The sequence below is a fragment of the Anneissia japonica genome, unplaced genomic scaffold, assembly GCF_011630105.1.
Source record: "Anneissia japonica isolate Jap-2015-1 unplaced genomic scaffold, ASM1163010v1 scaffold287998_len430063_cov162, whole genome shotgun sequence".
NCBI lineage: Eukaryota > Metazoa > Echinodermata > Crinoidea > Comatulida > Comatulidae > Anneissia > Anneissia japonica.
In genome coordinates, this window is record NW_022695675.1 from 32,104 (window position 1) to 48,663 (window position 16,560).

At 36.6% G+C, this 16,560-nt stretch overlaps 1 protein-coding gene across 1 annotated transcript; it reads right to left on the reverse strand.

The window, feature by feature from the left end:
* Positions 1-15,426: 15,426 nt before the first annotated feature.
* LOC117101512 (thyrotropin-releasing hormone receptor-like) lies at positions 15,427-16,560 on the reverse strand. The gene has a single exon (XM_033241489.1). It carries the CDS (start codon positions 16,558-16,560, stop codon positions 15,427-15,429), a length of 1,134 nt encoding a protein of 377 aa, XP_033097380.1.

Here is a 16,560-nt window from a genome sequence, read left to right on the forward strand (position 1 = left end):
ATTATGGAAAAACACACAATCGGTATTATTCAAGCCCATTGCAGTGTTTTTGGCTGTCAATAGTGTACTTCGAATGGCAAACGTTTACACACGTTAACGCCTAATGTCAAATAGTTTTTACGGTGTCAGACTGTTCTACTCATATGCCCTCTAGAATTGATGATCAAGTGAAATGGACTGCAGTCTACAGAAGCAGTAATGTATTTCCAGTTAATCAAACAACTGAGTCGAGTGTGCAAGATATTGTATTAGGCCTACAGTACCTGCAATCAGATATGAAGTGTATTACTATATGATATGTAGATTGTTATGAGACCGTTGTCTTTGTCGCCTATCTCTATAGCATTCATCTACGGTTGTCCTGACAGCAGTATTCTTTAACAACATAATAAAATTAGTTTATATACTGTAGACCTATTTGTGCTGACAGACCCAAGCCCCGCCCCTTTGATGTTCCTGCTAAGTTCCCACAGAACGAGAGTGTGAACGCACGTAAACACATAGGTTTGGGACGCGAATTTATTTTTATCGTAGGTAAGTTGAGTAAAAATTTATGAATTATTCATTAGAGTGTCTGAAGGAATTACTAGCGCATGCGCAATCTCGCTTCGCTAAACCTACTGCATTTCGCTGCAGTCTTCCGACCGCAACGAACAAGGTTGTGATAACTGCTTATATAAATGTCTCTTCCTTTATCGTGTCTCCATGAAGGGCTGGTTTTATGTAAACAGACATCCCGCAGAAAGGAAAACGCTCACACTGCATCGCATGATATTGTCATTTAATCAATGACGAAAGACCTTTCAACAAATTATTTCGGCCATGCTGCAACAAAAAAAAAAACGGGTTTCTAAAAGCTTCAAAGGCTATACTTGGAGTCGTACTGGAATATAAATACATAAGCATCAAACTTAATAACGAATACAGTATACATTTCGTAACATCAACAAATTACACAGTAGACTGGGTGCCGCCAGTGGCGGCTCTTGGATATATTTTTTTCTGGGGGGGGGGCGCTATCTGATTAGGGGACTTTAGAGCTCGTAGGCCTGAGTTGGAGGAAGGGTTTGGGAAGGGGTTTCCCCCCCCCCTCCCACATAAGATTTTTTTTTAAGAATAGCAACTTCCGGATGGCCGGAAATGGCACTATTAGACTGGGACAAACAATATGTTGGCTTGGTGTGGGCCCATTTTTAAAATTTGTTTTATGGTCTGACTGCACGGCGAGCTCTGCCTGACGGGGGTGTGACCGGGGGGGGGGCTTAACCTGTCCAGTGGGGAAGGCTTAAGCCCTTCTCGCCCCTCCCGCTAGCGCCGCCACTGGGTGCCATAAAGGCCAGACCCATTGACGATGGGAGAACAAATAAAAGTTAAAACTGGAGTTAGAAGTGGCACTCTCCATGTCTTTGTTCTGTATAATATGCACCTACTTTAGCCTGGAAACTTTATATTTTATCTACCAATGATTACAGTTTCATACGCTTATTAGATATATTCTCCCAATTTCTCAGTATTTTTTTAAAATTCTTTTTCCACTTCCAATGTTGTATGATTTGAAATTTACATACCATTCACGTCGTTGCTCTTTTTCAAATTCTGAGTTCATTTTCAAAATGTTTCTCGGGAAAAACAAGGAATGAATAATACAGTACTATATGGCTTTGTCTATGAAAAGTGTATCAAAATCGTGTATAAGATGGTTAATGATTTCTTGCATTAAATACAATAATCCACTCCCTGAGAAGAAAATGGTGCAAATACAATGGCTCATTATAATTTTCTTCTTGATATTATAAAATCATTTTCATTTTCAGTTCTTGTTTCTTCTAGAAACAAGAACTATTGTTGAAAGACTTGTATTCTGCTTCCTTTAAGAAAAAATATATTATGACCAAGTTGTTATAATATGAATGTTTAACTGTAGTATTATTAGCTAAGACCAATCAACACATAACATAAAACATGTAGAAAATTAGTATGTGAATAAAACGTAATATTTTAAAATTTTTGATCTAACACGTGTATAATGATATTGATAAATAATCAAAATGCTAAACATTTACAGAGTGGACTTCCTTATGCTGTGGTCATATTAGACTGCCTGTAATATTATTATTAAAGAATTCCATTCAACAAACAACATAAAACATACACATATCAAAGTTATTAGGTCAAAGTTCTCACGTCGGTGCATGCATAAAACATAATTTCCTAAAATTTGGATATCTGAGATTGACAGTCAATCAAAATTCTCTGTACTACCTATGCTGATTTGACGATTAGACTTCCTTATGATTTAAAAAAATATAAATGTATATTGAGCTACGCAAAGTTTAGAAGTTTAAAAGTTAAAATAGAGGACTTCCTTGTTGCGGACATATTAGACTGTAATATCATAAAAGACCATTCAACAGACAACATAAAACATTTTAAAATGCTTAGGTTAAACTCTCCACTTAGGTGCACGCAATTTTTGGGAAGATTTACATGACATTTAATAATGTACTGAATATAAAATTTTAAATATTTTTCATTTTAATCAGTAATCTATCAGAAATATTTGGATTAGTTATACTGTAAAGCCTGTAACACTTAAAACTGCAATCCAACAGGAAGTGAATATTCCATTTTTATTTAGTGTAGGTGTTTTTTAACATGTTTTTATGTTATTTGTATTCTTTATATTTTGTATTCATTTGTTATATTTGATATCACAGACAGACAAATGAATGCCTGAACTGATATTTTATGGGTTTCATATTACTTTGTATACAAAGGAGAATAACATAAATCATATACGGTAACTGTTGTCCGAATATGTGTATTGAACATTTGACGACGACGATAATGTCGCCAAATTTCCAACCGTAACTCAGGCTACTGGCCTCGCTTGACACTTCACATCAAAGGTGCTGTTAATTAATCTTGCACAGGAGCATGTCATCACTTGGCTTTCTCCTCTTCATCATCATCTTCTTCATCATCATAATTAATTGTCCATTGTAAAGCAGGGAAAAGCTATGATTTGACAGTGTATTCAATAATAGACGACTCATAATACGCGAAAGTGCATTTCAAAGCATCCAGAAAACGAAATTTTTCGAAGGAGCCGAAGATTTCCCCCAGTATTGATATTATTTGCATTTAAATTAAATTTAAGGTATGAGTAAATGAAATTCAAAATGTGCGACATGGGCGACGCTGCATCGCGTCGAAGCATAAATATGTACCAAAATGGCAACGCTTATATCCACCCTTTAGAATTTTGTGCACTACACTTTAAATTTAGAGGAAATCATTTTTTTAATTCGACCACTCTTTAAAAAAATCCTGTTTCCTGAGAGGGCTGAATTATAGTATCGAATATTTTTAATGGTTCTAATAGAATGAAGCGTGCACACTAATAACATGTACTGCCTTTGGATTTTCGTCAATGTCGTTTGCTTTCGGCATTCTGTTGTTTTTCTGATAACGTAGGCTTTCTAATTAGAAGCAAATGACGTAAACTCAAAGATAATAAATTTAATAGCAAAATATATAGCAGTTTCGCGATATGGTGAAACATCCGGTGAAATGCATTGTGGGAGAACGGAGAGCAATTTACCCCATCCGCCCGACGGCGCTATATCTTTATAATCAAGACAGCCGCCAATAGTTTGAAGCGTTTACAAACTTTTCAGAGCGCTAGCTTGGATACGTACTTGGAAGACTTTGAGATGGTGGGCTATTGCAGAGTACGAAAATGACGAAATATTTAATAATTAAGTCTAACTAATTATGCTATTGAAAATCATTGATTGAACATTAGTTAAATAGGTCGACTTAATTGACGAAAATGATAGGCATAATCTAGGTGATGTAGTGAAGGCGATGCTCACATTGTGTGCCCCGGAGAATATTAAAACAAATTTCAAATATTTACATCCATTGATGACAGCGGGGTTCCTGCTAAAATTGGTTACCGAGGCTGGCCATTTCTGACTAAGATCATGTATAATTCCGCCCATTTTTAGCATTTTAGAAAAGAAAAATTCTGAAAATATACAACCTGGTCTTTTCAACGTTTCATTGGTCAGCATGAAATATTAACATCATTCTCGGTTAGGGCGATTTGTACGGAATGCATTCGGTTTGTTTTCAGTATGTAATTCATATGTTTGTTAGCTGGCAATCTTTAATGATTTTAAACGACAACATTGACTTAAAATACATTCAGTTAAGACTATTTCATTTCATTACTTTTGTTTATTTTAAACACTTGAAAATCACTTTGAGAAGTATATCAAAATGCTCTATTCGAAACGGAGATGGAGTTGATCGTTGTATTTTGTACCTGTATATAGAATCTAGTTGGCAAAATAGAGTTCCTTAGCAACTAAAAGCTGAATTGGGGATACTCTTCACAAACAACCAATGAGAAACATCAATTCAAAAATACAAACCCAAGTCAAATACAAGAATAGATTAAACCCCATTCAAATACAAAAAATATAAAAAAAAACCCAAGTCAAATACAAAAATATAATAACTGTACCTAATAAACTAGCAGGTTTGATAGAAGGACAGTATATGTCTCAATGAAAAATATTATTGATTACTGTGTTACAATGATGTCCATATCTGTTCTCCCTTCTAAGTCGCATGGCGTGAGTAGAGGTTGGCCGTGGAAACCAGTTGCTGAAAATATCATTCTTACTGGCTTTCATAGCAAGTGCCTTACACAATGACTTCCGACGTTCACTGAGAGATTCAAGCTCCAGGTATTTGAGCGCACAATCATAAGTCGTATACTGTCCCCCAAGGATGGAACGGCAAACTCGTTTAGTATATAATAATGTAATCCTTCTTTATTCAGAAACCTTCCTTTGTAAATTGGCATATACCTAAGTAACGTTTATTACATTATTTTTTTTAGGATTGATTTCAGCTAGATGTTTAGAGTCATGTAGTGAGAGCAGCTAGCTCAGTTGGCTATAAACTAGTAGCAGCCACTGTGTGTGCGCTGAACCGTGGAGATCTGTAGGTCCCCGGTTCAATTCCCATCGCTGCTCTCCTTGTGTTTCAGCTAGAGGGCTAAAATGTAAGTTTCAAAAACGCCCCGTGTGCAAAATGGTCAATGTGCACGTTGAAAAAACGCAGTACACTCTTCTGTAAAAAAGAAGAGGATTGTCTCCCCGTGTACTGCCTAATCACAACCAGAAGGACCCCACTGGAAATAAGTCTTCATACTTTCGTGGGTTATCCTTTGGTGCTCACACCGAATAAATCCAACCTCTTTATGGTGTTGCTGAGGGCCCGCTTTTATTTATCATTTTATTTCTATTTTACTGCTATCCTATTATTTGCAGATGATATTAAATAATTAACATTTCTTCATCAGACGATACTACTTTACGTCAGGAAGGTTTTTGTACTGTGGTGTAATTCGTTTAGTGTAGTAATCAATTTTCTGCAAGTGCCTGTTAAATTTTGAACAGACATAACTAAAGATGAAGAAAAAAAGCATAATCACCTACGAAATGGCAAAACTTTCAAATTTACAAATTTAACCAGGTACAAAGAAATACATATACAATTGCAACAAGGCAGATTATGGGTAAAACCAGGCCACGAGGTCAAGAGAAAGTAATGTAATTTGTATATGTTGGCCCCGCGGGGAAAGACCATCAAGGTAATCTACTTAATTTCAGAAAACAATTACAGTATCGGACAACAATATTAAGTATTCTTTATGTAAACTGAAGAAAATAACTTTTTGGAGGAAGTTAAATGAAAAGAAAGAATTACATTTACAAATTCCGTTGGGTAAGCCGTTCAAGAGTTCCTTCTGTCTAAAGGAGAGAAAATGTAGTATGAAGTTTATGAGTCTTGTGCTATAGACTTTGTTTTGTTTTGAAGAGCTGAGATAAACTGTTCGGTACACTGTCGTTCGTAAGTTCAAGAACATGGAAACATGGTACGAACCTGCCGTCTCCCTTTGACGTTTTATCTCAATTATATAAATATTCAGTAATGTATTGTAGAAATTTTTGTGAGTATAACTGCATTCAGATATTTTTCCGATATTACGTCGTCTGCGTACGGCATTCTGCTTCTTTATAATGAAGTAGGCTTTCTACTTAGACGCAACTGGCGTAAAATCAGCACTTGCATAATACACAAGCGTTATTCGTATAGGCCAATTTCCCTCGTGTTCGTGTGGGCAACTAGACACACCTCATTATGTATCTACTGTAGAATATTACATACATTACTAACAGTGAGTTAGACTTGCCACAAGTCTGTAATTTATTGATTTTTCGTAGTATTAGCATATTTCGGAAAGCACCACCAGCGTCAGTTTATGTCGAGAAACTTTTTTGATGCGAATTAGATCCAAGAAAAGGTATACTATGAAACGCCAAGCAAATAGGTAATATGGAACGCCATTGGTGCCAAAATCCATTTTTCCCTGCTTTTTTTTTTACTGATTAAGATAAAGTTTAGGGACTGGAACCCAGTCTAACAGTGACAGCTTGCCTTTCACACCTCTGAAATCAATTAAATAGTACTAGACAAACCAGCACTAGTAGAACTTCATAAAAAGTTGTTCGTAAATAGAGGCGAATATCACTCGTGTCTTGATGGGTTCTCTATCTATTCATGATGGGTTCTATTTATACACTTTGGTGTGTGCAACTAGACACACGTTTTGTATCTAGAGACTGCTTGGCTTTCAGACCTCTGAAATCAAATAAATAATTTAAAAAAAAAAAATAGATCATCAGAAGTCTGAAATCGAATTACATTATCACTTTGTTTATTACATGTTGCCAGTTGCGAGATTCTCCATGGTCAGAGTTTTTGTTTTGTCACTCCTTGGTTGTCTTTGCCTACTTTGTCCAGCATTTTTAATTACGCATTTAGAAAATCTTGTAGGTAAGCACGCAACTACAAAGGCTTTTCGATATCTTGGGTTGGAAGCACCGTAGACCAGTGGATTAATGCAAGAATTGACATACACTAGAAGACAACATGCAGTGTTCAATATGACGTGTACGTGTAGCTCCACATGTAGGCCTCTATTATGGCCACGGAGTTTATACAGAAGGCGATCGAAAGTGTAAATGTTAAATGGTGCCAAGAGGACGAAGTAAACCAAACCATTTAAGCCAAGCATGCGATTGAAGTATTTTCTTATTTGTCCGTTTCTGAATTGTGTCGTCTGCGCCATCCCACGATTTTGTAAAGACGCGCTCTCTGTACGGAAGTGCCGTAAAACCAGTACGTATAGAACGTTACTTACTATTACTGATGCAAAAAATGCAAATGTTTGTGTAGAATATAAGTAAATAGTAAAACTATCAATATCGGTTGTCTCGTCCGTGTATCCAATAGAGAGACATTCTCCGTATGTCTCTGGAGGATCTACATACTTGCTGTCCCAAACTAGGCAATAAAGCCTGAAATTGGCATATGCAAGTGACAAGCTAATAGAATATATCACAGAGACCAACCAGATAGATGTCAGAAGACGAATAGCTCGCTTCCGTGGATAGACGTGAGCTTTCAGCGGCCTACAGACACTGTAATATCTCTCAACAGCTAATATCAGTATGTGCAGTTCTGACGCCATAAAAAACGTATAGGTGAAGAATTTTGTTAGTATGCAACCCGCAGTACCACGATTTCCAACGTCCCCATACAATGGAGAGATGGCATAAGTAACTAGCCTATCGCTGATGCTCGTGATCAAAAATGAGGCATCGGCCACTGCGAGGCTCACGAGATACATATTGATTGTGATTCGCATGTCTGGTACTCGATATACCATGAGTATGAAAGAGAAGTTCGTGATTAAACCAAATACCAAGAAAATCGGCATCAAAATCTTTGTGACGGTTTCTTGCCAATCTGTGTATAGAAGATCACTTGGGTTAGATCCAGACATATTATAGAAAAACACACAATCGGTATTATTTAAGCCCATTGCAGCGTTTTTGGCTGTCAAATGTGTACTTCGAATGACAAACGTTTACACACGTAACGCTTAATGGCAAATAGCTTTTACGTTGTCAGACTGTTCTTCTCATATGCCCTCTAGAATTGAAATGAAATAGACTGCAGTCTACAGAAGCATTAATATATTTCAAGTTAATCAAACAACTGGGTCGAGTGTTCAAGATATTGTTTTACAGTATCTGCAATCAGATATAAAGTGTATTACTAATATAATATGTAGATTGTAATGAGACCGTTGTCTTCATCGCTTATCTCTAAAGCATTCAACTGCGGTTGTCCTGACAGTAGTATTCTTTAGCAACATAATACATGTAGTTTATCTACTGTAGACCTATTTGTGCTGACAGACCCAAGCCCCGCCCCGTTGATGTTTCTGGTAAAGTCCCACATAACGAGAGCGCGAACTTACGTAAACACTTACGTTTGTGGGACAATCGTTTATTTCCTGAACTGTTATGATTGGCCGGTTGTTAAGTTTGATTGTACAGTATTATTCTTAACGTCCATGACTTCGTAAATGGTTCTCGTTTCCTAAAATTAATATATCAATATGTTAATGCCAAGGTCAGCTTGGTGGTAATTAATCACCTACTTTTAATATAATTTAATAAGAGTGGTAAGAAAAACTAGATTTAATCTAAATGCAAGTGTATAAAGTACAAAGTACAACCTTTGCCCTGCCTATCGGGGAATTGCCCTGCCGTCGCAGAAATCTTAGCGCCGCCACTGCCGATCTTGGCGCTGTTCGCGTAACGGCGCGCCGTCTATGGTTCTGGTGATGGAACACGTCTTCCCGAATGAGGACTATAATTCATAGGATTTGTAGTACCCACAAATGTGAAAATTTCTCCCAAATGTAAAAATAACCACCAATGTTAAAACATTGTAACAACAAATTCAGTGTCAAAATAACCACACATTTTATAGTCAACCATCACAAAAATAATAATATAATATATTAGATTTATATAGCGCTTAACACCAACAAGGCCTCAAAGCGCTTCACATTACTACCCCAAATTCAAATAACCACAACTGTAACTAAATTTGTTAATGTTTCTAATCATTGAGTCAAAATCGTTTTGGGGAAGGTATCTGATACGAGCTTTTTTCGTGTATCAGAGACAGGAGTAATCTTCTCTTGTAGATAAGGTGTAGTATGTGCTGGGATTCTTGACGTTGTAGATTGTTGGGTTACACAAAGTGTTTTACAAGAAGTTGTGCAGCTGTTGATGTTCTTTAGCGACATCATTTCTTAAAATGATTCTTGTAGACTTTCTATTTTGACTGTTTGCTCGCTGATAACATTTGACAATCATAAGATCTCCTTATTTAGGTCTATTATTATATTTTCGTGGTCTGAATTAGTACGTTGAAGCGTTTTGATCATCCTAGGTATGTCCTTACACAAGGGACACAACCACATTTTTGGATTTGATGTGGTTGTAATGTTTCGGCACAGCTTGTAAAAACGTTCCATGCATAAGGCGCATTCAAGTGGTTTGCCTTTGCGATATGTCCAAATTGACAAGCAACTATACACTGAATCCTTACTTGTTACTTGAGATGAAGTGAAATCGTTGGTACTACTATTAATACAAGTTGATGGTATGTCTTCATTGTGGTTGGATGAGGAATTGTTATCTTTATACTGGATTTCAACATTCATGTTCCCATTGTGTGTTTCTGCATTAAATACAATAATCCACTTCCTCAGAAGAAAAGGGTGCAAATACATTGTGTCATCATAATTTACTTCTTGATATTTTAAAATCAATTTCATTTTCAGTTCTTGTTTCTTCTAGAAACAAGAACTATTGTTGAAAGAATTGTATTCTGCTTCCTTTAAGAATAAATTATATTATGACCAAGTTGTTATAATATGAATGTTTAACTGTAGTATTATTAACTAAGACCAATCAACACATAACATAAAACATGTACAAAATAAGTATGTTTAAACTTTCCTCGTTGGTGCATGAATAAATTTTGCTCAACACGTGTATAATGATATTGATAAATAATCGAAATTCTCTCTACTCTATTATGCTAAACATTTACTGTGTGGACTTCCTTATGTTGTGGTCATATTATACTGCCTGTAATATTATTATTAAAGAAGTCCATTTAACAAACAACATAAAACATATCAAAGTTATTAGGTCAAAGTTCTCACGCTAAGTTGGTGCATGCATAAAACGTAATTTCCTAAAATTTGGATATCAGAGATTAACAGTTAATCAAAATTTTCTGTCAATGCTGATTTAACGAGTAGGTAAATATAAATATATATTGAGCTACGCAAAGTTTAGAAGTTTAAAAGTTAAAATACAGGACTTCCTTGTTGCGGACATTATTAGACTGTAATATCATAAAATACCATTCAACAGACAACATAAAACATATCAAAATGCTTAGGTTAAACTTTTCACTTAGGTGCACGCAATTTTTGGGAAGATTTACATGACATTTAAGAATGTACTGAATATAAAATTTTAAATATTTTTCATTTTAATCAGTAATCTATCAGAAATATTTGGATTAGTTATACTGTAAAGCCTGTAACACTTAAAACTGCAATCCAACAGGAAGTGAATATTCCATTTTTATTTAGTGTAGGTGTTTTTTACATGTTTTTATGTTATTTGTATTCTTTATATTTTGAATTCATTTGTTATATTTGATATCACAGACAGATAAATGAATGCCTGAACTGATATTTTATGGGTTTCATATTACTTTGTATACAAAAGAGAATATCATAAATCATATAACTATTGTCCGAATATGTGTATTGAACATTTGACGACGACGATAATGTCGCCAAATTCTCAACCGTAACTCAAGCTACGGGCCTCGCTTGACACTTCACATCAGGGCCTGTTAATCAATGTTGTACAGGAGCCTGTCATCACCTCTTGTCATCACCTCTTTGTTCTCCACCTCATCATCTTCATCATCATAATTATTAATTGTGCATAGTAAAGTAGGGAAAAGCTATGACGTCTCATAACACACGACAGTGCATTTCAAAGCATCTAGAAAGCAAAACCTTTCGAAGGAGGGACAGAAGATTCGCCGACCAGGCCCACCCCACTAAAATTTGTCTTCCAGCGACAGAACAAGCTAGCTCTCTTCTCATGACCCCGCCCATAATGGGAACCCATCTGTGCGATAGTCAGGGTAAACTCCCCGCTTGACATGCATTTAAGAGAAGTGCTTAAAAAAGTTGTAGTTTACGGTATATATATTTATAGAAAATAATTTTGTATACTAGAACTATCAAGAATAAATATACAAATAAGGGCATGATTTTCTCTTGTCAATTGGCTAGGTAATATTAGTGAAGACATGAATGTAAGTCCTAGGCAAGTGTATAAGAGAACTTTTATATTGTGATTTTGTGCAAAAGCTCACTGTGTGTAGTAATTGATCTATAACTTGATTTGGATAAAAGCTAAGCCCACATAGACCTTGATTTTCAATTGAAGAAGAATTGCATCCTATTTTCTTTATCAATCATTATAAATCTTACACTAAATGGAAGAAAATAATGTAAGCTATCATTCCGTTCACCCTAGAGTTCACAGACTTGGTGATTCCTGAGTTGTCAAGAGGGAGTAGGTTGAGTCTAAACATACAAGTGGAATTTAGACTTTTGCCTATTCAAAACCTAATCAATTATCTTCTGGTCTGTAAAAATGTGGTTAGGTTGAAACCTGACCAACCGTACCGGTGGCTACGGCTCTAGTGAATTGTAATGCCTATGTTAAGGTACGATCTTTATTTGAAAAACTTATTGAAGCATCTTCACTTTAGCATAGTCCCGATTGTCCCAATGTCACTACGACTTACGATCGCGAAATACGATCATTGACATGTACGGCTCAGGGAATACATTATGTACCACTGGTCTGTTCTCCACTAGACTAGGCCTAACCATTTTAAAGCTATCGTTAGATTTCGAAAAAAATAACGCTTATGGTTTTATGGATGAGGGAAGAGAGAAAAGATAACTATTTATTTTGAAAAAAATATATTATAAAATGACTTGTTTCTGTTTGCATATTGATTTTGTTTTCATTTAAATTAAAGTGAAGGTATGAGTAAATGAAATTCAAAATGTGGGACATGGGCCACGCCGCATCGCGTCGCAGCATAAATATGTACCAAAATGGCAACGCCTATATCCGCCCTTTAGAATTTTGCGCACCACTCTTTAAATTTTGAGAACATTTTTAAAATTCGACATTCTTTAAAAACAATTCTGGTGAGAGGGCTGAATTATAGTATCGAGTATTTTAAATGGTTCTAATAGGATGAAGCGTGCATACTAATAACATATACTGCCTCTGGATGTTTTGTCCATGTCGTTTGCTTATGGCATTCTGTTGTTTTCTGATGACGTAGGCTTTCTACTTAGACGCAAGTGACGTAAAATCAAAGATAATAAATTTAATAGCAAAAGATATAGCAGCTTTGCGATATAGTGGAACGTCCAGTCGAAATGCATTGCAAGAGAACGGAGAGAAACTTACCCCATCCGTAAGGCGGCGCTATATATTTATAATCAAGGGAGCCACCAATTGATTGAAGCGTTTACAAACTTTTCAGAGAGCTAGCTTGGATACGTTCTTTGAAAACTGGGTACGAAAATGCCGAAATAATTCAATAATTAAGCCGGAACTAATTATGCTATTGAAAAGCATTGATTGAACATTAGTTGAATAGGTCGATTTAAATGCCGAGAAAGGATAGGCATAAACTATGTGATGAAGTGAGCGCGATGATCTTCAGATAAAGCACGTACATTGTATGCCCCGGAGAATATTTGAACAAATGTCAAATTCACTAATCCAGATTATCAACTTAAATAAATGTGAAGTAAAAAAATAAAACGGTCAACAAATTACAGATTTTGAGTTACGGTGCCTACAGCCAGGTCACCCTTCGGTCACCAAAACACCGCTACGAAATACTTTTAGTCCCATGAGATGGTCTTAGCGTGCTTCGACCTTAGATTGTCATGATCATAAGCAAACACAATGAAAGATACACATAAAAACATTCAACCAAGGATTTAATTTGATCAAGGCATAATAACTATGAATAATGTCATCATTTGAAAAGATATCTGACGAAAATTTACCAATAATTTTAGTTTCGAGAATGGATTCGGTTTGTTTACAGTAGGTAATTCATATGTTTGAGAAAACATTTACTTAAAAATACATTCAGGTAAGAATGTTTCATTTCATTACTTTTGTTTATTGTAAACACTTTTGGAAATCACTTAGAGGAGTATATCTAAATACTCTATTCGAAACGGGGATGGAGTTCGATTGTTGTATTTTGTGTCTGTGTAATAGTATAATAATAATGTAATCGTATTCGGAAACCTTTCGTTTGTAAATTGGCATATTATACACGCCTAATTACGTTTACTACATTATATTTTTTAAGATTGATTTCAGCTAGATGTTTAGAGTTATCTGGTGAGAGCAGCCAGCTCAGTCGGCTCAACTGGTGGCAGCCACTGTGTGTGCGCTGCACCGTGGAGATATCTTGGTCCCCGGTTCAATTCCCATCACTGCTCTGCTTGTGTTTCAAATGCAAGTTCCAAAAGCGCACCGTCTTTCGGATGAGACGTTTTAGCCGTTGGTCCCGTGTGCAAAAAGGTCCATGTGCATGTTAAAAAACGCAGTACACTCTTCCGAAAAAGAGTAGGGGATTGTCTCCTGATGTACTGCCCAATCACCACCAGAAGGACCCCACGGGAAATAAGTCTTCTTCAGTCTTCGTATGTTATCCTTTGGTGCCCACACCGAATAAAGCCAATCTTCGAATTGGTTACCGGTACCCATTCTTTATGTTGTTGCTGAGGGCCCGCTTTTATTTATCATTTTTATTTCTATTTTACTGCTATCCTATTATTTGCAGATGATATTAAATTATAAACATTTCTTCATCCGATGATGCTACTTTACGTCCGGAAATATGATTTGGTACTGTGGTGTAGTAATCAATTTTCTCCAAAGTGCCTGTTATATTATATTGTTACAGACATAACAAAAGATGAAGAAAAAACCATAATCACCTACGAAATGGCAAAACTTTCAAATTTTACAAATTTAACCAGGTACAAAGAAATACACATAGAATTGTAACGAGGAAGGTTATGGGTAAAACCAGGCCCCGTGGACAAGAGAAAGTAATGTACCTCGTGTATGATGGCCCCCGCGGGGAAAGACCCTCAAAGTACTCTACTTAATTACAGAAAACAGTTACCGTATTCCGGAATTGACATATCCTAAAAAACGAAATGCCATGTCTATTATGGCCGTTTGTATGGCTCTACGAGTTTCTTATGTTCATTACGGTACGACACAAAGTAAAATAACCAGTTGTATTGAATGGTGCCAGGAGGACGAAATCGCGAAACTATTGAAGCAAACCATGCAATTAAGATTGCCTTTGTTTGTCTTATTTGTCCGTTTCTGTATTGTGTCGTCTGCACCATCCCACGGTTTTCTAAAGATGCGCTACGTCTACGCAAGTTGCGTAAAATGAACACGTATAGATATTGCTCAACTGCTAATATCAGTATGTGCAGTTCTGACACAAATAGCGACGCATTGATGAAGAACGCTATTAGTATGCATCCAGCAGTACCACGGGTTCCTTCATCTTCATGCAATGGTCATGTTCTGTGACGAAGAAGCTTACCGCCCGTGCTCGAGACTAAAAGTGAGGCATCGGCTACCGCAAGAGAGAGACATATTGACCTATGGTCTGTTACTTGCAGATGATATTAAATTATACAAATTTCTTCATCTGATGATGCTGCTTTACTTCAGGAACTTAGATCTGGATGATTTGGCGCGGTGGTCGAATTCATGGAGAATGGTAATCCATTTCTGCAAGTGAATGTTGTCAATTTAGGCTCACCGGGCTCCAAATGAATATGTGAAGGCCAAAATGACCACCCTCTTAACGATATACCTGGTGTAAGGCGTGAATTTACAAAAATATCGGTATGTACAATATTTAGGTAGTTTTGTTCATCTTGTTGGCGTGTTATTGTGGGATTAGATAAAGTAAATATTGTGTTTGAGCAAGTGAGATTTGTTATGACCGTCATAGGGCGGCCTTTGCTAATTGGTCCAGCATTAAGCCTTCGTAGTGTCACTATGCCACCATGCAATCATAAAAAATTGTGCAAAAATTCGGCGGCTTTGAATTGGCTCATTTTCTGAAATTGTGTGTATTAGACCCATACCACCGACACATGTTTCTCTAGCCAAAGAGGTATTACAACTATGGTGTCTCTGCTTGTTTCTTGTGACGATCACGTCACGCCATGGAATAGAGGCCTGCATTCTTCCAAAAACTAGACCATCAGCCCCCTGAAATCGAATTCCATTATCATTTTCTTTCAGTGTTATAAGTGGTGACATCCTCTATGGTGAGATTGTTTATTTTGCCACTCGTTGATGGTCTTTGCCTACTTTGGCCAGCCTTTTTAGTTCCGCATTTTGTCAATCTCCAAGTCGAGTACCCAACTACGAAGGCTTTTCTATACCTTGGGTTGGTAGCACCGTAGACCAATGGATTGATGCCAGAATTAACATATAGTAGAAGACGAAATGAAGTGTATAATTTGACATTTACTTGTGGCGCCACAGGTATTTCATTGCCATTGAGTTTATACACAAAGCGAAGTAAAGAATAAATGTTGAATGGTGCCAGGAGGACGAGGTAAACCAAACCATTTAAGCAAAGCATTCGATTGAAGTATTTTCTTATTTGTCTATTTCGGAATAGTGTCGTCTGCGCCATCCCACGATTTTGTAAAGACGTGCTAATCCCACGGAAGTGCCGTAAAACCAGTACGTATAAAACGTTACTAACTATTACTGATGCAAAAAATGCACATGTTTGCATAATATGAAAGTAAATATTCAAACTATCAATATCGGTTGTCCCCTCTGTGTATCCAATAGAGCGACAAACTCCATATGTCTCCGGAGGATCTACATACTTACTGTCCCAATGAACTAGGCAGTAAAGCCTGAAATTGGCGAATGCAGGTGACAAGCTAATTGAAAGTATCGAAGAAACCAACCAGATGGCTGTCAGAAAACGAATAGCTCTCTTCCGTGGATAGACTTGAGCTTTCAGTGGTCTACAGACACAGTAATATCGCTCAACAGCTAATACCAGTATGTGCAGTTCTGACGCCATAAAAAACGTATAGGTGAAGTATTTTGTTAGTATGCAACCCGCAGTACCACGATTTCCAACGTCCCCATACAATGGAGAGATGGCATAAGTAACTAGCCTATCGCTGATGCTCGTGATCAAATATGAAGCATCCGCCACCGCGAGACTCACGAGATACATATTGATGGTAATTCGCATATCTGGTACTCGATATACCATGAGTATGAAAGAGAAATTCGTGATTAAACCGAATACCAACAAGATCGGCATTACAATCGCTGTCACGGTTTCTTGCCAATCTGTGTATAGAAGATCACTTAGGTTAAATCCAGACAT

Bases quoted from the DNA above. Each gene is read 5' to 3' on its own strand.
- LOC117101512 (XM_033241489.1), bottom strand. From the start codon at position 16,560: ATGTCTGGATTTAACCTAAGTGATCTTCTATACACAGATTGGCAAGAA.